General features: G+C 52.4%; 1 protein-coding gene across 1 annotated transcript in view; it reads left to right on the forward strand.

The window, feature by feature from the left end:
* SDK1 (sidekick cell adhesion molecule 1) overlaps nucleotides 1–23,397 on the forward strand; it is a 613,965-nt gene that overhangs the window by 499,648 nt on the left and 90,920 nt on the right. Inside the window, exons 23-25 of the mRNA XM_006889744.1 lie at nucleotides 10,482–10,591; nucleotides 13,144–13,294; nucleotides 13,752–13,989. Of these exons, the coding sequence (XP_006889806.1) occupies nucleotides 10,482–10,591; nucleotides 13,144–13,294; nucleotides 13,752–13,989 (499 nt within the window). The remainder of the gene's footprint in view (nucleotides 1–10,481; nucleotides 10,592–13,143; nucleotides 13,295–13,751; nucleotides 13,990–23,397) is intronic.

Genomic DNA, 23,397 nt, shown 5'->3' on the forward strand with positions numbered 1-23,397 from the left:
CGAGTCCCTCCCACAGGTCACAGGTCTAGGGCTTGATCTTTCAGGTTGTGGAGTTTTAGAAAAAGAAGTCATGGATAAAGCGCTTTTAAAACTGTTCTGTTTAGGATTCACCAAATTTCTGTCAGAATGTGTGTTCTGGAAACTGCCCCCTCTTATGTTCATGAGTGTGCTCTCCCCTCTTACCTCTCCAGGCATGGGCAGGGAGAACAGCTTTGCTCCCGGCCTTCAGAGCCCTGAGCGCTCCCAGTTCCACCTGGTTCTGACTTGCTGCTCTAACAGACACACCCCAGCAGGCTGTCTTTAACAGACATTCTCTTGTGGGTGAGGAGGCTAGAAGTCCAATTCAGAGCACCAGATGTCGGGGAAAGGCCTTCCCTCAGGGGCTGTGCCCCTTATTTCAGCATCTCTGGGCCAGCTCTCCCAGGACATCTCCAGTATCCTGACCTTCCCTTGGTCTCAAGGAGCTTCACCTCACAGGGACCCAAATCCAAAAGGAAACACCTGGTCCTGGCGATTTGCTCTTGGAAGTTCTGAGGCACTCTCTCTTATCTTCCTTGCTCCCCTTTTACCTTCACTGAGGGAAGGTGTTTGGGGTCACACTCTCAGGGATCCCCCCTTCTTCAGTTAGGCCCTTAATTCCCCTACAGTGGTTTGGTTTGTCCGGTCATGGGGATCATTTGGGGGGCTGAACACACTAGCTGTCATGTGAGCTTCCTCTTAACAGCATCTTGTAGCACAAGACAGAAGTGACGCTGTCTTCAAATCCCCACATGAATCCCGTCAGCAGGCTGCTCCCCACCTGGCGCCGCCATCACTTGCTGCCTTTGATCGGCCTAGTTGGCTGGTTTCCAGTCAATACTAAGTTATTCCAAGGAAATGCCTGAGCCCTGGCAGAGGTTAGCGTCTGCGTCCGCTCACTGGCCTGATCGGTTCTGCTTTTGTCTGGGGCGTTCCTGCTCCCGCCTCCTGAGCTCAAGCAGAGTACCATGGGGTGCTTTCAGGAGCAGGGGGGCTTTGCCTCGGCTCTGAAGGTTTGAAGTTCCAGTCCAGGTCATCGGTCTCACTGTCCCCACAGGCTCTCGGAGAGGGGCCCCTGCCTCTCCATTTCTAGCAGCTTGGCCACTTCTTGGCACTCGTGGCTGTGGACGTGGCCTTTCTGGGAAGGGGCCGAGGAGCACTGGCGTTGTTGGTGTCGTGTGTTATGTGTCAGGCTGCTAGCCAAAAGGTGGAGCGTTCAAATCCACTGGGCGCTCCTTAGGAAGAAGATGAGCCCATCTGCTCTCATAAAGAAGTGAAGCCCTGGTGACCCCGTGGGGCGGTCCTGGCGGCGGCTGGGCTTTGGAATCAGCACCAGTGGACGTGGTCTGGGAGCCACAGAGGCCACTGCATCCTCGGGACCCTGCAGGCCTCCACATGTTGACCCAGAGACCACCCTGGCCGCGGGGCACCTGGCGGCTGTGCCCTCACCACGTCCCACAGAAACGCCTCCTCCTGCATCACCTCAGGGCCCTTCTCAGTTCACCTCATTCTAGTACCTTTTCTGAGAGAATCTAGGTGGGATTCTTTAGCCAGGCAGGTCCTAGGGGGCCCTAAAGTCCATTATGAGACTTGGACCTGGAAGTGAAGCTTTCTCGAACAGTCTACCCCTAACCCCCCCTGGGTGGGAATCCAGGTGCCCGGAAAGAGGGGCTGAATCCACCAGAGACATTGTGGAAGGTTTCAGGAGATGCCGTCAGTACCACAGCTGGAGGAACAAGAAAGCCAGCCCTGGGAGGGCAGGGTGAGCGGACCCCTCGGGACGAGTCCTGGACCCCAGGAGCGGCGGGGATCTGCTTCTCCCTGCCGCCCAGCCTCATTGTCCCTGCAGACCCCACCCCTCACAGCCGGTCCTGCACTGCAGTCACTGCCCAGGGATCACAGACTGTCCTGAGAAGGTCATTTGGAGTAGAGGCTTCTGTTAACGAAGATGCTAGTGTGACACAGGATGAAGAGAAAACTGTCTCCATCCTGAAAAGGGCGAGGGAAAGGCCCACTGACTGCTTGTAGCAGCCGTTTCCCTCGGAGGAGCTGCTTTGGAGAGAGTGCTTCAGGCCGGTAAATAAAGCTGCAGCCAGCCCACCGGGTGCAGGGCAGCAGTGAGCAGTGGAAGCTTAAAGATGCCCACAGCCACCTGCCAGTGTCTGCAGCCACATCGCTCAAATGACACATTGTTCAGAGGTGCCAGGGCCTCAGCCGCTGTCCTCCATCTCCCCAGCACTCTCTCAGCAGCCAGCGGGTCCCGGATGACGAATGGGGGGCCCGGGGCTTTGCGTCATTTTTCTTTGGGCTGGTGTCCTCACGGGTGAGGGTGGCACTGAGGATGGATGGGGCACTCAGTGCTTCCTGCATCCTTGAGCCAAGGCCTCCTGCAGTCCGTCTCTCTGACGGTGAGTGCTAGGGACACCGCAGGTCGGCTTCAGTCAGCGTGAATCTCCTTCTCTTGTCAGAAACTGAAACCCTTACAATCTAGGGTGTTTTCTTCTTTGCCAAGAAGTTAGGAAGACGGCTACCTGGCTAGCTGACTGAAAGTGATCTGTATTTGTGCCCATTCTAAATAAAGGTTATCCAACAGATTGTGGAAATTAACAAACAATGTAATTATTCTCTTGAGCAAATGTTGCTGAAAATGATTAAAAACGGACCTATATGGTACATCAAAAGGAAACTTCTAGAAGTTCAAGCTGGATTCAGAAGAGGCTATGGCACCAGGAATGTCTTTGTTGATGTCAGGTGGATCTTGGCTAAAAGCAGAGGATATCAGAACAATGTTTACTTGTGTTTTATTGACTATGCAAAGGCATTTAGCTGTGTGGATCACAATAAACTATGGGTGACAACTGAGAAGAATGAGAAGTTTGGAACACTGAGTTGTGTTGATGCTTGACTTGGACCTGGACCAAAAATAGGAATGCTGCATGCTTTAAAATCAGGGTCACGTTCATCATACCTACTCAGTATGCATGCTGAGCAAATAATCTGAGGAACTGGACTCTGGCAAAGAATGTATTATCAGGATTGGGGAAGACTCAGAAACAACCTGTGTTAGGCAAATGACACGACCCAGCTTGCTGAAAGTGAGGAGAACTTGAAGCACTTGTCGCAGAAGATCAAAGACTACAGCCTTTAGTATAGATTGCAGTTAAAAAATCAAGGAAACAACGATCCTCACCACTGGACCAAAAGGCAACATCAGGATTCATGGAGAAAAGACTGAAATTGTCGATTATTTCACTTTACTTGGATCCAAAATCAACACTCACGGTAGCAGCAGGCAAGAAATCAAATGATATAATGCATTGTGCATATCTCTTGTCAAAGACCTCTTTAAAGTGCTGACGGGCAGAGAAGTAACTTTCTTTTTCAGTTGCAATTACTGTGAAAGCTTATAAAACAATTTCATTTTTCACCTAACTACTCATGTGCATTGAGTTCTATAACATGACATTGGAAACTGCAATGTAATCACACTATACCTACTTCTTCCCTATAATTCTGACTTCCATGAATCCCACATATTTCTCCATGAAGGATACCACCGTATGACTAAGGTGCACCTGCCCAAGGTCTAGGAAACTAAGAACTCAACCACCTAAGAGTGTGGGTGTCAAAGCAAAGCTGTACTCTAGGAGTTTCCATGTAGATTTTGGAAATAGATCACTGGGCCTTTCTTTCATGGTGAACTTGAACCTCCAGCCTTCAGACAGGAGGCAGAACAATGAACCGTTTCTCCCACAGACTCCCCTTTACAGAGCTTAGCTTCGATTCACTTTCCTGTCCTGACTACGTGGGGCTGCAGACAACAAAGAATTCTTGTGTCTCTCAGTTGTCTGTGGCCGACTTCAGCCGGTTGTTTACCTCCAATCTGATCACCTCAAGATCTGGGCTGCAAATCTCCAGTCACTAGCTCTGTCTCCTCCTTTGTTCTTATGCTAACCGTGAGGCCGTTCATGGCCCTTCTGGTGAGTGTATGTCTGCGTCGGGAAGGTAATAAACCCAGACTCGGTCATCGCGTTGCTCTGTTGTCATAATGGGGGGAGAGAACAGAGCGTTGGTTCTGCCACCTCGGAGCTCGGCAGAGCTGGCCGGGCCCAACGCGCCTCTGGGACGGTGTGGGTCGGCGTGGGTCGGCGTGGGTCCCGGTGCCTTCACCGAGGCAGCCTTGCTGTGTTCTGGTGCAGCGTCCTTGCGAAGCGTCTGGGTACCACGGCGATGGTTGAGGATGCAGTCCACGCTGGGAGGCTTCCCATGGTTATTGTTTGCTTGATTGTCCGTAATAGCACTCTCCCCACGTCTTGCTTTGCTTATTTCTCCACGAGCACAGGAGACCCGTGGAAGATGAATGGTTTGAAGTGGCCTCTTTGTTCATTAGTCTATCAGATCCTTTCAGGCCCTATTATGAGGTTTTAGAAACCACCGCATGAGGAGAAAATGCCTCGGAGTAAGTGACAGCTCAAGTGGGGCCCGGGGAGCCTTTGACGACAAGCGTCGTTTTCCCGAAATGGAGGTCAAGGTCCGCGTACATCACAGCTGTCACGTCAATTAAGGCTCCGTCGCCGGGGCCTCCTACCTTCTTTCTGTTCTCCTGTTTCCTTCCGTCTTTCCTCCTCTCTCACTAACTAGGCCGCCCCCAGTGTGACTGCCCTCTCGCCACCGTTCTTCCTGGAGACTGCTTCCTGGCTCTCTTCCTTCTGCCTAAGTCTCCAGCTGGACTATTATTATTATCACTTGGTTCACCTGGAGGTTTCCTTTTTCAGACAAAACTAAAAGAACTCGTTGCGGTCAAGCCAGCGCTAACTTGGAGCTGCTCCTCTGCTGGCTTTCCGGGGCTGGAGCTTGGACAGAGACCGCTCACCTTCGTCCTGGAGCCGAAGAGGATTCGCCCCAAAGAGGGCTCGTGGGGAGCGGGCCCAGAGCACGGGGCTGAGGGAGGGGTTTTGCTGTCCTCCTGGGAACACTGTTTTAAGCAGCTGCCATTTGAAAACCAATCCGTCGCCCAGCTCTGCCCTCAAGTGGTGGTTTTTGTGAGCCATCCTGACCCTCTGGACCTGGGAGGTCAGAGCAGAACTGCCCTGTGAGGGTTTTCTGCCTGAAGTTTTCATGGAAGCAGAAGAGGGAACAGGTGGCTGAGAGGGGAGGGGCGTGGGCTGTGCCCTCTGCCTCGGGCCTGCTCTGAGGAGCCCACAGAAGGGGGCCGTCTCATACCCTTGCACCTCTGCTCAGGGGTGTCCACCTCTGACAGGATGGACTTGAACCTCCAGCCTTTGGATGAGCTGGGAGCCTATTTCCCGTTTGCCTCAGGGCCTCCTGAAGTTCTGCTTTTCACCCTGCTGTGGGAGAACCCAGCACTGACCGACAGTCGGCCTCCCCTCAGCACAGTGGCCCCAGCTCCTGTCCAGCTACTTGTGGGTACAGGCACCCAGGACCCCGGAGCAGCGTCTGCATGTCTGGGAGAGGCTTTGTGGGACCCACACAGAGCCCATGTATGGACAAGGCTAGTGACCATCCTCTGAGCAACCATGAGGCTTCTGGTTCCCTGTGTCAAAATTGAGGTACAGGGAAGGCCATTCCTGGGCACATGCAGTCAGAGTAAAAACATGGTGCGGAACTGAGGGAAATGGAGAGGCTGGGGAGACTAGTTGGGGACTGGGCGTGGCTGGATGAGGCCCATGGCTGTGCAGGGCTGTTCAGCGGGCCTATGTGGAGGGCAAGGGCCTCACTGCCTTTCATTGGAAGCATCTGGGGAACAGAGGCCCCAGCGTGAGAGAAGCCGCCTCAGTCTGCCTACACTCATACCACGCGAGGTGAATAACGAGTCCCCCTCCCCATGTGCCGATGACTGCAGGGAGTGGGGCAGGGGACAGTGTTAAGGAATCCAGTCAAGTCCACCAAGAAGCACCTTGGAAGAAAGGCCTGGCAGTCAGCCAGTGGGATCCCTCCAAGCCTAGTTCTTCGATGCACAGCAGGAACCACTGGGTTTCGGGAAGAAAAGGAGGAACCAGGGAAGAAAAAGGATGTATTTCTGGGTTTTTTCCCATTTTTTTGTCATCATGTAAAAACTACATAGTGAACCTTCAGGAAGGCAGCATCTGACCTCCACTCACTTCACGAGGGTGAAGAATCCCCATCAGTACTAACAGCACGTGGTTCCAGACCTCTAACTCAGTGATTTCACACCCTTCTGTTTCTTCCCTGGTTAAGGAGCTCTGGTGCACCGTGAGGAATGTGCATGGTGCAGTGATTAAGGCACTTGGCTGTTACCTGAAAGGTCAGTGGTTCAAATCCATCAGCACTCTTTCCAAGGGTTGGTCACTCCGCACATGACCAAAGCATGTGAGACAAAAGTTAGTTATTCCGGCCCCTGAGGGGCGCCACACTTGCACTTCCTTCCAGAGAGATTGTTCTTGTGTCAGCCCAGGAGCTTGAAAACCTTCAAAAGCAAAGTTGTCAATCTGAGAAGAGATATGTACCTGAGCCAAGCTGTCATCTGATTGGCTGTAAGTGGGTGTCCAGGCCTGGTCCCAGGCTGGAAGGAGGAGGGGGCATCGCTGTTGAACAGGGCTCTTTACAGAACTAAAGGGCAGCAGTATCCTCAGCGTCAGTAGCAAAGTTCAGAGGGGCAGTAGACAGAAAATGCTAGTGAGGCTGTAGAGAGACCGGCACTCTTATTCCCTCCTGGGCGAGTGTCGAATGGAGCAACCATTGTGGAAGCGGTCTGGTGCTTTCTCAAAAAGTTAGAAATACCGTTTGACCCAGCAATTCCATTACTGGTAAATATACCCTAAAGAAAGCAGAGCCAGGACTTAAACAGATGTATGCACGCCTGTGTTTATTACTGCATTATTCACAATAGCAAAGAGATGGAGGCAGCGCCACTCCCTATCAACACTATGAATGGACAGAGAAACTAGAGCAAGTTCCTGTAACGGAGTATTATGCAGCACTGAAGAACAGTGAACCTGTGAATATTACACAACATGGGAGAGCCTGGAGGGCATTATGCTGAGTGAATATCTCAATCACAGAAGGACAAACCGCATAAAACTGCTATAGAACAGACATGGGGGGCTGGGGAGAGAATGGGTGAAGAGTGGATAGATGACAAACACGGCATAGAATAGATGGGGGAGGGGTATCTGATTAGGCTTTCCTTGTATATATGACAACAACCGGAAACAAGGGGTGCACTGCAGGGGGTGTTGGGGGAGGAGGAGGGGAGGAATATGTTTAACAAGGAAGAAATACATTTTAAAAAAAGTAAAGAGAAAGGATGTCACTTTAAAAAGTAGTGTGCCTCTAATCCAAGCCATGGTGTTTTCACTTGCCTCTGATACATATGCAATTTAGCCTGTGAATAAAGAAAACCAAAGGAAAGAAAATTTAAGAGAGGAATGATGTCACCTTCAGGTCTAAGGTGCCCCTGAACCAAGTCATGGTGTTTTAAATAATCTCATAGGAAGCTCTGGTGGCCTAGTGGTAACAAGCTGTGCTGCAATCCCGAAGGCACGCTATTCAAATCCATCCATCCTCCCATGTGATTAACTGTCTCTGAAAACTCACCAGAGGCTCAGCGAAGGGTCGGGTCTAACTCAACAGTATATAAGAAGAACGTATGTGTGAAAGCTGGGCAATGAATTAAGACTGAGAACAGATGTCTGAGTTACAGTGTTGGGGAAGAGTGTTGAATGTATACCATGAACTGTCAGAAGAACAAACAGATCTGTCTTAGAAAAATGCAGCTGCAGTGTTTCTTAGAGGCAAGCATGGTGAGACTGCATTCCATGGACTTCGGGTGTATGAGGAGGGACCCCCATCTGACCACACACATCCTCCTGTGTCTCACAAGTGAGGACTCGGGCGGCACTGGGGAAGATGGACCTCTTGGGACTTTCTGTTTGAAGGAGGCTGGGGGGGCTCTATGTCTTGGTCCACATGCTAGGCAGGCCCGTGAGTCCTCTGTGGGGGTCCCTGTCTTGATGCACATGCTGGACAGGCCCGTGAGTCCGCTGTAGGGCTCTGTCTTGGTCCACATACGGGGCAGGCCCGTGAGTCCTCTGTAGGGGTGGATGAATGGGGGTGCAGTTTGGTTGGGCTTTCAGGTTCTGGGGACAGGAAGTCACAGGGCCAGGTTGGTAGCCTGGATCGGTGCCAGGCTGGAGTGGTTAGTATAGGGCTGGGCTGCGTGGAGATCTCTGAGCAGGCCAAATGGTGAGAAGTCCCTAAAGGCAGCAAAGCCCGTGAGAGGTGGTCCTTGGGCCTGGCACAGTCTTGATGAGGGGACCACGCTGTCCTCTCATTCCTTGGGCTCCATGATGCCCTGGTGATTCCCTGGATCCCTTCTTACGGATTGAATTGTGTCCCCTAAAGATAGACGACAACTTGGCTGGACAGTGATTTTCAGTGTAATGTAATCATCCTCTATTTACTGATTGGACGTAACTATCCCTATGTGTTGTAAATCGTGACCCTTATGATATTAATTGGGAGTCCAGATGGTGTAGTGGATTAAGTGTTGAGTTACTAACTGAAAGGTCAGGAGTTCAGATCCACTAGCTGCTCTTTAAGAGAAAGATACAGTCAGCTTCTGTTAACGTTTACAGCCTTGCTGGCCCAATGGAGGGTCTCCCAGAGTTGAAATTGTCTTGGCAAGAGAGAGTTGGATTTTTTATGATGTTAATGAAGCAGTGTGCCACCTGTAGGATTAGTTGAGTTTTAAGTCAATCTCTTTTGAGATATAAAAGATATTAAACTAGTGAGCAGAGATGAGAGGGACCTACTATTGCCAAGAAAAAGAGCTGGGATTGGAGCATATCCTTGTGCTGAGAATCTTCTAGATCCAGGGACTATCGAGACACACACGGGGGTCTCCAAGGGACCTCAGGCCCACAGAGTCCAAAGAAGTAAAAAACTTTCCTACAGCTGAGTAAGGGAGGAAGTCTTCCATAAGCACTGGGACCCAGAGTTCAGTGCAGTCTATAGAGTTGAGAAAACCCAAAGGTCATCCACTCTGCCAGCATCTCCCTCCTCCTGTGTGAGTTTCCGCTCCAGAGACCCACTGCAGGGTCAGTTATGAGTCAGTTCTGACTCAACAGCAAGGGCTTGGAATGTCGTTTAGCCTCTGAGATCATGACAATAATTATGCTTCAAAACCCAATCATCTGTGGTATTTCTGTTATAGCAGCAGCTGAGACCACAGGGCTCCCCCATGCAATCTGAAGGCTGGTCACCCTGTCAACTCTGCACTGCGTCTAGGCTGAGAGGGACAGCACCTGCCAGGGTCCCTCCTGGAGGCCCTTGTCTTGCCATCCCCTGCTGCCATAGCAGGAGTCCACAAGTGGATGGTTTTTACACGTAGACGTCTGTTCCCACGCCGTTCAGGAGGGTGGGAGGCCACCTGCAGAGCATTGGCTATGGGGAGGCTCTTGGCTGTGACAAAACGTCACGCCTCCGTCTTCTGTTTCCAATCCCTTGGTCATTTCTTTGTGACATTTGTCATGCCCGGCTTGTCCTTGCTTGTCCCTGTGTCTGTGCCTTTCCGGTGCCACTCCAAAGTGATTGTATTCTGGACACACCTCAACTGAGTGTCCATCAACATAGCAAAGAGCATCCTATCTCCAGTAGGACCATACCCTCAGCACAGAGGCCGGCAGCCCAGTGGATATTTAGGGGTCTAAGGGACAGCATGTTTCAATATGCAGCAGGCCTCCCTTATACTGTGGCCAGCTGTGGTGACTTGGGCCCCCAGTGGTGACTCTGTGGTGTATATTTTTGGGGGGCATTTCTGGTTCTCCAAGTGACTTTGGAGCAGGGTGGGGTCCAAGGCTGGGGACAGATATAGTCCCCTGGTCAGTGTGGCCCTGGTCAGTGTGGTGGAGACGGCTCAGCCATCCTGCCAGGCGTCGGCCATCACCCTGACAGGACACCAGTGGCTAGTCCCATGGTAACTCTTCACTGTGGAGTCTTGTCCAGGCCACTGCCCTCTGGGCTGCTGTCGGAGTCCTTAACATGGAGTCCAGGAAGAGGAAGGGCGGGCAGGTAAGGGCTTTGCGATCCCGGGGCTTTTCGAGCCCTCAGGTGTCTGCCCAGTGATCCTGGGTCTCTTCAAGATGTAGGGCCAGCCACCTTTTCGTAGTTACACACCAGGTAGCTATGAGTCACTTCCAAACCAGCTGTTCTGGTGTGCTGTACATCAGGTCCCTGTGCGTCAGCTCTCTCCCAGGTTGCATCATGTTGCATGTAAGATTCCATGGGTCAGAGCTGACTCAGCAACCTGGGATCCAGTCCCCAAAGGATGAGCTTTTGGCTAAGGCCACCCAGACATGACAGGTGGCATAAGAAGACCCCGTGCCCCTCAAGGGGACATGTTGTGGATGCCCTGCCCACCACAGCAGCCACAGTCCCTGGCCGAAAGATCCAGCTTTGGCCTCAGCATCTCCATTTTTCAGGTCGGGGCCATCGGTGACGAGGAGGAGTGGGTCAGCCTGTATGAGGAGGAGAACGAGCCAGACGCCCAGACGCTGGAAATCCCAAACCTCACACCGTACACTCACTACAGGTGAGAACAGCCAACGATCACGCGCCACGGGAGAGGGCCACCTCCACCAGGTGTCCCCGTCTGCGATGACAGGTCCTCACCATATGTGTACAAATGAGGTGTTACGGGTAGCAATTAGAGTAAACCAAGGCTGTAAGGAGCAGATGGGACGTGCAGCTGAGGATTATTTCCAGGAGAAGCTCCTCTGTCAGTGGAGTGTTCCTTCCTTCAGTAGTTAGGAAAGCACCGCATGGAAGTGCTCGCCGGGACATTGCCGATAACCAGGGAGCCAGTAGCTGTGGAAATGGGCTTCTCTGCAAACCTCAGGACGGCGTGGGGCCGTTCCCACACCACCGCAGACATGTCGAGGGCTCTGTCCTAGCGTGCCTGCCTCCCGCCTCACTCATCATCCATCATTAGCAACCACTTACTTGCCATTTAACCTTTTGCGTCTTGATATTGAAACTTACCCTGCAGTAAATCCTCGCTCTTCCCCAAGGGGAGTGAGATCAGGGGCTATGGGAGGAGGCGTGACTTCCCGTAAGATCCTTGATAGGGCAGCCTTTCCCGTTAAGGCACCCCTGGTGCGTGGGGTGATGTCACGTCATTGCTCTACCAGGCGGGCACGTTCCGTAAGGTGGGGGAGGACAGGGCGGCAGGAGGGCTGACTCGGGGAGGAAAAGGTGACTTTGACATCTTTGTCAAGAGAGCTCTTCCAGGACAATGGCCAAGCTGGAGTTGAAAAAGGAAAAGGAAATGTGAACAAGGTAGGGCCTAGGTGCTGTTCATTCTGGCATCCTTCCTGAGAAGACTGGAGCAGACAGGTCAAGAGAGGGTGCACTCAGTTTTAAAGGGGAGGGGCAGAATCTTGGGCCTAAAAGAAATTGTTTGGGCTTCAACACCTAGCATGTGAAATTAACTAAAGCCATATCATTTCAATTCATTCCTGATCCCTATCAGAAACTGTGATTAAAGACCAATATCCTTGTCTTAAATTCTCACACGTTTGTGGGTGTGTGTGTGTGTGTGTGTGTGTGTGTGTGTGAGTGTGTGTGAGAGAGAAAGCTGTGCTGCAATCCTGATGGCACATGGTTCGGGGCCACCAGCTGCTCTGCAGGAGAAGGATGGACAGTCTCCTCCCATGTGATTAACTGCCTCTGAAAACCCTCCAGAGGGTCAGCTATGGGTTGGTTCTGACTCTGTGGTATACAACAACAACATGTGCTTAGGATTATTTCCTTGTACAGAAATTGTTTAAGTAATTATGCCTAGAAACACAGGTGCCCCTCACTTTATTGCACCTCCCAGATACTGCGATTTTTTAATTTATTATTATTATTATTATTAGTGTGTGTGTGTGTGTATACCGTCAAATTAGATCTGACTGGTACAGGAGGAGATTGCCCCTCCTTCTCCAGCAAAGCCTCGGGTGGATTTGAACCGCTCACCTCTGGGATTGCAGTGCACCTTCTTGCCACTAGGCCACCAGAGCTCGCCAGATACTGGGATTTTCGCAGATTGAAGCTCTTGGCCACTGAATCAAACAAGTCTGTTGGTGTGATTTTCCCCAACAGCATATGCCACTTCTTGTCTCATTCTGGCCGTTCTCTGAGTACTTGCAGCTTGTTCAGAATCCTGTGGGGCGTGTGGAGGAGCCGCTGTGCAGAGGCAGCGCCCTAGTGGTCCAGATCCACCAAGAGGAAGAGAACATTCTCCTCCCATGCAAATCGCAGCCCTGGGGACCCGGCGCAGGGTCGTGGGGAGCAGGAAGACCCACCGCCGGGTCACGGGGAGTGGGAGGACCCACCGCAGGGTCACAGGGAGCGGGACGACCTGCTGCAGGGTCACGGGGAGTGGGAGGGTCACGGGGAGCGGGAGGACCTGCAGGGTCGTGGGGAGTGGGAGGACCCGCCGCAGGGTCACGGGGAGCGGGAGGACCTGCTACAGGGTCGCTGGGTGGGACTTGCTGGCAGCGACGGTCTGAGTATTTCACTGTAACATGCTGCTGTAGTGCCGTTGTATCGGAACCGACCCAGAACCGCCCTTCCTTCGGGCTTTCAGAGGCAGTAAATTGTGTGGGATGCGATTACCCATCTTTCTCTAAAGAAGCAGCCGATAGGTTCAAACTACGTGCTTTGTGTTGGCGGTGCAGTTCTCACCGCTGGGCCCCCAGCGTCCCTCGACTGCAGTGTAGCAGCATAAGCTTCCATGTGCCGGGGGCCAACAGGGTCGGGCGCCGTGCTTCACATGCAGAACTGAAGGTTTTCTGGGAAGTTTAAAGAACATCAGACTCTACGTCATTTTATAAATAAGGAATCTGAGATTTGCCTAATTTGCTCCAGTATCGGGGAAGGTGTTGATCTTGGCCGTTATGATGTGGCTTTGCAAGATATACACCAGTTGTTAGAACAGCTCACAATGTTCATTCCAGCCAACTTCTGCCTGGCGCTTCTTTTTCTCCTGGGAGCTCAGTAGCCCAGCTGCCAGCTGTAAAGGTTTGTAGAAGAGGTGACCCCAGCTGGACCACCTGAGCCCTCTCTCCAAGCCCCTCTGTGGTTTGTCTTGCCTCGCAGATTTCGAATGCGCCAGGTGAACGTCGTGGGCCCGAGCCCCTTCAGCCAGTCGTCCAGGGTCATCCAGACGCTGCAGGCCCCGCCCGACGTGGCCCCAACCAGCATCACTGTCCGCACGGCCAGTGAGACCAGCCTGTGGCTGCGCTGGGTGGTAAGTCCCGCTGCCCGGAGGGGGTACCAGGGGTGCTGTGCAGGGCGCTGGGCCCCACAGAGCGGATAGCAAGCTTAGCTTTTCAAGGTCGTACCTTTTCCAGGTCCACTGAATTCCACTTTGAAACCAAACCCCATCCCATTTCACAGTCCATGTGGCCATGTGGAGCATTGATTAGCCTGTTAAGGGGTTTCCCAGAACAGGGGGACAGTCTTTGGGAAGGAACCAGTGATGCTGCTTATTGGCGCTTTGGGGGAGAGGCTGCCTTTCCTCAGCGTTCTTCCCACAAGTGAGCAGCTGTGCGTCCAGTTACGTCCCACAGAGACCCCCCCACCCCCACCGCCAGCTCCAGGGATGTGAGAACTGGAGCTGCGGGCTCAGAGGATCGGGCTCCTGGGACGGGCCAGCTAGTTGGTCTTGGCAGATGTCCACTCACAGTGGCCTCTTGCTCCTCCAGCCCCTCCCTGACTCCCGGTACAACGGGAACCCCGAGTCCGTGGGCTACAGGGTCAAGTACTGGCGCTCCGACCTCCAGGCTCCCGTCCTGGCCCAAGTCATCAGTGACCGGCTGGAGCGGGAGTTCACGGTGGAGGAGCTGGAGGAGTGGACGGAGTACGAGCTGCAGATGCAGGCCTTCAACGCCATCGGGGCCGGGCCGTGGAGCGAGGTGGTGCGGGGCCGCACGCGGGAGTCAGGTGAGAGACGTGACGCGGTCCCCTGACATCTCCAAGCCCCAGCTTGTCCCAAGATCGTGGCATCTGAGGAGTGGACTGGAAAAGCACCCCGGGCCTTTCTGCCTCGTGGGCTTTAGTGCACGCTCCTAGGGACCCTGTTCCGGTCATAGCATCTATCCAGAGAGGTGAGTGGTGGCTGGCTTGAGGGGCACTGCCCGGGAACTAAACCCGGCTCTCCCGCGTGGAAGGTGGAACTCGACAACTTTACTAGTGGGCACTTTACCAGCCCACCAACTAAGTTGGACTGGACAGTAATTAAGACATGACATCACTGGGGCCCTGTGCCACCAGTGAGAAGCTAACGAGTTCTAACTGTGGCTCCTTCCCTATTAGTATCTAATTAGGGGTCATTTTCACTGTCAGTGATGAGAACTGGGAGCGAGGAGCAGATTCTGGGGAAATGTCCTCTTGACCAGTCAGCCCGTGATAGGTCGTCTCACCCACAGGAACGCACAGGCCCCAAAAGGCGAGTTGCTTTAGCTCTGGACGTTTGTTCCTCCCTCCTTCAGTTACCTCAGGAGGGCACTGCTGTTGGGGGATCACCGTCTTCACAGAGGAGGGTTCCAGCTCCCAGACTTTGCTGTCCTGTGGGGTAAAACCCTGCACATGCCCCTGCCTGAAGGGAAAAGAAGGTGACAAGTGGGTGCAGCTGTGTCTAAGGCCCTGCATGAGGTGGTGTACCTGGGCTCTAAGAGACGGCACACCTGCCCCCCAGGCCCTGTGTGGAGGCTGCACCTGGGCTCTGCAGGGATGGCACACCTGCCCCCCCAGGCCCTGTGTGGAGGCTGCACCTGGGCTCTGCAGGGATGGCACACCTGCCCCCCAGGCCCTGTGCGGAGGTGGTGCCCCTAGGCTCTGTACGGAGCTGGATCTTGTGATCCATCTGTGGCTCTGTGCAGAGGGGCTGTGCCTCTGAACTTGTGCTTGTGTGGAGAAGGCGTGCCTGTGCTGTCAAGTTTACTCCCACTCCGAGTGGCCCCATGTAACGGAGCAGGGTGTTCTGGGTCTGTCACCACCTGTTCTCTCCCAGAAGGTCACTAGATGAGTTTGAACTGCAAATCTTTCCATTAACAACTGAGCATTTAAGCACTGATTAAGCTATGGAAATGGGTTGGTTTAAACAGCTGGAGAGGAATGGAGAATGATTGATGGTATGAGGATTCATTGGAGTGAGTGGTGGAAGCCTTTCACAGGCTAACGGGGCCTCCAGAGAGCTGTCACCATGACTAGCAAGTCCAAGCAGCCAAGCTCTTAGGGCTTCTGCGTGCGCACACAGCTCGCTTTCAGGCTGCAGACAGTACGTGCGAGATAAGGGATGGAGACACGCTTATCATCCTCTTACGATGGAGTGATCACACAGATTGTCAGAAGGCCCTAACATCTTAATATTGGGACCTTTCTGGCAGAGAAGAGCGCTGGAGGAATTATAAAGGGCACTTCCGGCTCCTGTTATCGGCAGGTGGAGGTAAGACGTGACACAGCTCTGCTGTTGCCAGCCAGACAGCTGCGGGTAGAAGATCGTTCATATGTGAGTGATCACAGAGCAAAAGGGAAGCCCTTGGGAGTCGGGGCCTCCTGCCGCCCGACCTGCAGTGACCCTTGTAGGACAGGGTAGGACGGTCCCACTGGGTTTCTGCTGAGAGACTTGTCTCTAGAACATGTGACCATAGTCAACGCATTGCCGTCGAGTTGGAATCGACTCACAGCAGAACCCCTCGGCTTTCAGGAGGCTGGGGACCACATGGGAGGATCTGAACTTCAGGTTAGAATACGACTCCCTGCAAATGATGTCACCACAGCCCCCGTGAATTTATAAAGAATTTTCAAAAGTCAACAACACAAACAGAAGCAACTCAATGAAAAAACTGGATAGAAAGCTTAAGGAGGTATTTCTCAGAAGATCTGGAAGCTCCCAGTGAAACAATTCTTAACACCACTGATCACTGGAGAAATGCAACTACAAACTCAACGGAAGTCCATTATGTGCTTATGCAAACAATGCGTCCACTTACGGTAGCCGAAAACCACACACACTCCAGAAGTTACTTTCGTGTGTTGGTATGTGGTGTGTGTGTGTGTGTGTGTGTGTGTGTGTGTGTGTGTGTGTGTGTGCTCTCTACATAGGAACATGAGATACAAAAATACGTTAAAGAGGATTTAACAATCATGTATTTACGCACACAAAGAGACCTAGGTAGTCCTATAATAAAGTCTGGAGACGTAAGCATGCCGCATTCAGAATTGCCCAGAATCTGGAGGGAAGACCGGTGAGGAAGCAGGAGCTCACCGTAAACCAGCTACCCCAGCAGACGCGCACTGAACACTCTGCTTCACCACAGTGTGGCACGCATGCTGCCCCAGCACACAGACCATTCAGTTTAGGTCACAAAGCAAGTCTTATTAAAAGACTAAGATTATCCAAGTTCTTTTCTCTGACCTCAAACAAAAGTCAGTTGGATTTCTACACCCCAGAAATGAGAACTAGGAAAGGCCGTTAGGGAAGCAGTTCCACTGACAACAGCGTCTAAGAGAAAGCAATACCTAGGAATAGACCCAAGGAGCTCTTGTGACGTGCTGCTCAGAGGACTATGCTGCTGACCCAAGGACCAGCCGCTCCGGGGGTTTGAACCCACCAGTGTTTCCGTGGGACGAAGATGGAAGATCTCTTCCGTGTAACGTGTAGACTCAGAAACCCAGGGGAGCACCAGCTAGGAGGTGGTTGTGACCCAACAGAAATGAGTTTTTTGGCCTTTGAGGAATACATCCAGCCAGGGACATGGAGGGCTTTAACAATCAAAGCTGTACAATGTACTGACAGAGATTAAAGAAGACTTCAATAAATGGGAAAAGTCTCTGCGTTCACGGATTGGAGGACTTAATATTATGAAGATGTCAATACTACCCAACGTGATCTATAGGTTCAACACAATCTCCATCAAAATTTTGACAGCCTTCTTTATAGAAATAGAAAACCTGGTCCTGCGCTTTCTGTGGGGATGTAAGAGGCATTGAACAGCTACAGCAATGTGGAGAGAGCAGAACAATGTAGGAGGCTCACTGTCTGATTTAAAAGGTACTAAGGAGCATTTGTGGTGCAGTCCGTTAGGTATTACACTGCCGCTAAGCAAAAGGCCAGCGGTTCAAATCCACCAGCTGCTCTGCAGACGCGAGGCACACAGGCTCCTCCTGTAACAACGTACAGTCCATAAAGCTGACGTTGGAGGGACACGCAGGAGTGGGCTCTCCTCACCAACAGGGAGAGCCAACGTAATGAGGACAGCAGAGGGGAGGACAGGGCTCAGACCCAGTGGTTCACAGGTCACCGCAAGTCATGTTCGACTCGCCAGCCCCTAACAACAACAACAAGAGCAGTCCAAACACCTGCGTCCTGGTACCAATCAGGGAATCCAGAACCAGCCCTGCACCTCTGTGGTCACCTTACTTTGACAAGGACGCCAAGTCTTTTCACGAGTAAAGAAAATCTCAACACGTGCTGTTGGGAAAACTGTACTCCCGTGTGCAGAGACGAAACGGGTCTGCGCTCTCTCCATTCACAGAAACAAACTCAGCATGGGTTCAGGCCCCGACTATGAAAATGGAAACCTTAGCATGTTTGGAAGAGCAAACAGAATACCCAGCTCTTAACACTGGATTGTGTCGGCAAATACGCAGTGGCGAGTGACAGAGCAAATGAATGGGACCTCCAAGCAACTAAAAGAATTTGGTGATCAAGAGACTTTACCAGAATACGAGTGAAAAGACAGGCTATGAGCTTGGAAAATACCCTCAGAAATCACATCCTCAAGAAGTTGGGCGCAGCTGACTGCCCTGTGCAGTTTCTAAGTTGCCCGTCTCAGCCAGAAGCTGCATATCTTTCTCCTTTTGGTTCACATCCCAGCAGCACTTTTATCACTGTGCCACCACCACATGAGCCTAACAATTCTACTTCAAGAAATGTATCCACGAGAACTGGGCACAGATCCACAAAACTAACCCACAAGTGCTCATAGAATTTCTCAGTCGTCAGAAGTTGGAGGCAGCTTGGGTGTCCATGAACAAATTCCATAAAACGCAGGGACGCATACGTTGGAGAACTGCTGCAAGAAGAAGTAATGCAGGGCCGGCGCACGCTCCACAGAGCAGGCCTGCGAGTGCCAGTCTGCTGCCTGAGTGAGAAGGTGCACTGGTGGCTGCCCAGGGCTGAGGCCAGTCATGAAGGATGGAAGAATTGATTTCTTGCACTATGATCTAGGGGCAGAGGTTGTATACGCCGCTGGCTGCCACAAAAATGAACGCACCTGTCTTGAAGCAGTGCAGCTAAGCTGCTTCGGGGAGGCAGGGACTGGGAGCCTTCACCTCCCGTGTTTGGGGCACATGACTGGGAAGGGCCGATCCATGGGGAAGGCCGTCACGCTGGGAAAAGTAGAGGGGCCAGGGAAGGGAAGAAGACTCAATGTGTTGGCCTGACCCAAGGTGGCAAACGTGCTGTCCACCATGGCCATGGCTGTGAGCACAGTGCAGGCTTGCTGGGCTCCGATCTGCTGGACATGGGATTTCCATGAGTTGGGAATAACTTGACAGCACCGCCCCGCGGTGGATCTGAGCTGTGCTTTGGGGCTCAGGACAGCATTCTCAGCTAGCCTGGGGTACTCACTGAGAACACTAGGACACTGAATCTGATGCTTTACTGTGTTTTACTTTTGCACTTTAGTGGATTAATTATGTTACGGGAAGGAACTCAAGGAGCCTTGGGCGAACAGGGGTTAAATGCCTGTCTGCTAACTGAAGGTCAGTGGGAGAACGAGGTCAAGATCCTCAGGACCCGACGAGGCCGCTCTGCTCTGTCCTGCAGAGTTCATATGAGCCAGGACCGCCGGTCAGCACAGTCAGTGAAGCCGCTAACGCAGGGAGCCCAGCCCTCTCGGATTGTGTGCGGATAAACTGCTGTGGGAATGAATGTTTCCAAGACTAGCTCTTTACATGTGGCTGTGAGGCCCTGGAGAGTGTCCTCATTGCCAGGCATAATTTCTCAGTCTCAAGAGAAGTGTTGGCCACCTCTCACTGAGATAGTTATGTGTTGTACCCCATTAAAAGATTTTGTTCTCTTCCAAAACAAAACAACAACGCAGAGCGGGCTCCGGGCCAGGCGTGCTGTGCCGTCAGGAAAAGCAAACACGGCTCCCCTCAGAGAAAGAGGGCCGCAGCCGAACTGTGCTGTAAACCCAACCCTCAGTGAGATGGGCTCAGCCCTGTCTAACACAAAGCAAGGATCTGCTGTGAGCAAGAGTGACGCTGTCAACAACAGCAAAAGGAAAGACGCAGGAAGGCTGAGCGACCGTGACCCTCACAGGAGCCCTGGACTGTCCTCTACAGGAGCAGACCAGCAGGCCGTCTCGCCCGCGAACCTTCTGGGTGGATCTGGGCCACCAAGCCTTCAAGTCACGTTCCAGTGCTTCAACCACCGTGCTGCCAGGACCCTAATGGAAACACAGCTCGTTGCTGTCACGTGAATCCTGACTAACAGACTGTCGTCACCACACACGACCGTGTTGAGCTGTGACCGACCCTGAGGGAAGCAGACTGCCTCAGCTGGCCCTGTCACCCCGGGGGCTCACACCGCTGTGTTTGAGCACCCCAGGATGATACTCGAACAACAGGAAGTGACTGCCCTTGAGTTGGCTCCACCTCAGGGAGCCCCTCCATCGGGTCTCTGAGGTTGTAAATCTTAGTGGGAAGACACTGCCTGTCTTCCTCCCACGGAGCCACGGGGGAATCGAACCGTCAGAGATGGTGTTTTATCAGAGCGTACTTGCTAGGGACCAGAATGCTCCTGCTTTAAAACACAGACAGAGAATATGCAACAAGCGTGCTGACCATCACTTAATCAGGGAGCCGCTCGGCCCTTCAAACATGCAGCCACACAGGATCCCAAAGGCAGCGTTTGTCCAGGATAGCGCTCAGGAGATCCGCAGGCAGAGATGGAGGTGTGAGCGGAGGCCCACGGACGGAGCGGAGAGTGGCCGGGACCGCAGTCCTCTCCTGAGCACGTGTGTACGCTTGGGTGGAGTACCATCCGCTCTGTAAACCGGAGCCCAAATCACAGGGAAAACTTCGTATGAGGAAATAGTTATTAAAAACTCATTTAATAATAAAAAACTCATTTAATTTTTAAAATTAGATACTGTTTTAAGAAGATAGTTTTTTTATGTTTGGTTTTGTTTTTTTTAAAAGAAAAGAACTAAATATGTAATTAAAAGGAAAATTCTATGATTGGGGTTAAAAGTGATTTGTTGTTGTATATTGTCAAGTCACACTGACCATAGCCGACCCTCCAGTAGGTTTCCAGAGGAGTAAATTGCATGGGAGGAGATTTCTCATCTTTCTCCTATGGAGCAAGACATGGATTCGAACTGTGTGCCTTCAGGATTGCAACATAGTGTCTTACCACTAGGCCACCAGAGCTTCTAAAGAGTCTCTTTAGAGACTGCCTAAGAGAGGGCTGCTAAAACTGGAGGGGACACATGAGTGAGCGACTCAGAACCCAGCACGATGACACAGAGATGGGAGGGAGGAGGGGTAGCGTCAAAGACACAGCAAGAGAGCGAACCAGCACACAGTAGGATGACAGATATGAGGACTAGACTCAAAAACACAGCAAGAGAGCGAACCAGCACACAGTAGGATGACACAGAGGAGGCGATAAGAGGACTAGAGTCAAAGACACAGCGAGAGAATGGGGCCAGCATGCATCTAACGGGACTCAAGAAGGACAGAGGAAGGAGACAGTGGCTGAGGAGTTGCAGAGCCGCTGGAAGGCCTTGGCCTCACAGGTACGTACACCTCGGGAGTGTCCGGTCAAGCCAAATGGAATAAAGCGAGTGCCTCTAACGTGGACGTCTGGTTTCCCAGCACGTAGAAGAGCTACAGAAGTGCCTGAGCTGATGAAGTTCTCGAGGAAAACACCTCGGGAACGTCCGGTCAAGACAAATGGAATAAAGCTATGTCTCTGTAAGTGGATGTCTGGTTACCCAGCACGTAGAAAAGCTCTGTTCACACTTTACTACAGTTGCTTGTGTGGAGAAAAAGAAATGTTTAAATATTGTGAGAATCATCTAAAGTGACAAAGAAACCCAAAGTAAGCCAGTGCTGTGAGGGAGACAGGACCAGTGGACCAGTGCTTGGCGTGGAGTCCCACACGTCTTCCATTTGTGAAAAACTGAACACCGTTTTATTTGTGAGGTTCCATAAACAAAGGCCTCAAAAAACCAAGAGATCACAGGATGGGGAGCAGGATGTCTGAGAGAAGGAAAAAAACCCAACCTAAGACCCAGACTCCCTGCCCCCTGTCTGTGGTGACCTGAGCCTGCAGGGCAGAGCTGAGGCCCCTGCGGCTGTGCGGGGCTGTGCGCGGCTGTGCGGGGCTGTGCGCGGCTGTGCGCGGCTGTGCGCGGCTGTGCGCGGCTGTGCGGGGCTGTGCGGGTCTCTGGAAACACCTTGCGGCTCCGGGTCGGTCTCCAGTCTCCTCCGCAGCGGGGCTGGTGGGTTCTGACTGCAGACCTTCCGCTGACAGCTGAGCATTTAGCCGCTGCGCCACTGTGCTCCTTCCCACAGCAAATAGATGCCCACGTTACCACCTCTTAGAGAAAATCAGCTATTATCTGTCAATCTGGAGTGGGAATTGGGCACTTAGAGTTTCAAAGATTTACCCCAGGAAGCAGGGAGGATTTGAGAAATGGGCCGGCTGTGTTGCTATGGCAATGAGCCTCTTCATAAGAGAGTTTTTATTCGTATTTGGGAATCTCATCTTCTGAGTAAGCGGGAACAGCCAGCTGAATCGTAGAATTGCGGATGAATAGTGTGCGTGTGTGTTCTTGTCTCGACGGCTCCCTTCTGGTCCCCCGATGATCCGGTACCAGGTTGGCACTCAGAGTGAGCGTGCACTTGGCCTTGCTCACTGCTGTCAAACAGCTGCAGCCCGTGGGTGTGGGGCGTGACCCCAGCAGCCGTCCTCATCGCTGTACTGCTTGTCCCTGTTATGGCCACTGGGTCAGTCTGTCTCCCGCAGGTCTTCCTCTCTCGCTGCCCCTCCACTTTTGCAATCACGCAGCCCTTCTCTCTGGGCTGAGCCCCCTGACCGTGTGTCAGACGTCCCTGAGACTGTGCCATCCTGCCCTCTGACCAGCACACCGGCAGCGCTTCCTCCAAGGGAAGACTGCTTTCCAAGCGGCCATTTGTCAGACAGCCCGCAGTGGACTCAGTGTTCTCTGCCAACACCCCAATTCAAGCGCATCAGTCCTGGGGGTTCCTTATTCACTGTCTGCTTTTCAAATACTTATGAAGACACTGGAGACCCCATGGCCAAGTGCGCTTCGGCCGCAGAGTGCTGTCTCTGTGGCATTTTCAAGAGGCCCTTGGAGGTCGGCTGTGTGCCGTTGAGTCAGGCAGTAGGCTTTGTTCTGCACGTGGGTCACACTTGCCTGTGGCCTGGATGGGACCACACAGTGCAGATGGAGGGTGACTTCCAGCATCTTGGGGCCCAAGGTGATGGGTCAGGAGCTGAAATGCCCCCTGAGCCGTCCGTTGGCTTCTCACTGACTTGTGCCTGCAGCAGGACCACCAGGTCCAGCGGGCAGTCCTGCCACACAGCGTCCACTCACGGCTGTGCATTCCTCAGAACGTGTGCGCTTTGTCAGCGAGCCCCCCTCTGTGCTGGTCTCAGAGCTGACTGAGGGGATGTCAACTCCCTGCTCACGGAAAGCCTGAACGGACAGAGCAGGCTGCCCCACCGGGTTCCCGAGGCTGAAATGCTCACAGAAGCTCACAGCCTCACTTTCTGCTGCAGAATTGGGGTGTTGGAAATGCTGACATTTCGTTAGTGTCCCAGGCCCGATCCATTGGGTCTGCGTTGATCGTTCCAACCCACTGGAGATGACCCACTCTTAATGTCATTCTACACAGTTCTCAAGGCCGCACCCACTCAGAGAGGGTATTCTCTACCAGTGAAGCAAAACTAGTGTTCAGTTCAAGACTCAAGGTTTGTAAAGATTATCTCCGCAGTGGTCTCCAGGTCCATCCCGGCTCTATGGCTCCAGAAGGTCGTGTTGTTGTGATGTTCCGTTGAGTGGGAATGACTCAGAGCTGACTGTCTAGTGGTTTTGCAGCGCCTGTAAATTGCACAGGATTCAAACTGCCTGCCTTTGGCCTGGCAGTGCAAAATTTAAAATTCTATTGCACAAATTTCCCTCTTTTGATCAAGATTCTTCTCTAGACTGTTGTATATTAACATTTTCTTGAGCCTTCATTTTCTTATTGTAGAAAAGAGTAGTAATTTCTTTCCCCTTTTATATTATTACGTCTGAAAAGCCCAGC

This window comes from Elephantulus edwardii, unplaced genomic scaffold (genome assembly GCF_000299155.1).
Source record: "Elephantulus edwardii isolate Elephantulus edwardi_28Jun2011 unplaced genomic scaffold, EleEdw1.0 scaffold00080, whole genome shotgun sequence".
Classification (NCBI taxonomy): domain Eukaryota; kingdom Metazoa; phylum Chordata; class Mammalia; order Macroscelidea; family Macroscelididae; genus Elephantulus; species Elephantulus edwardii.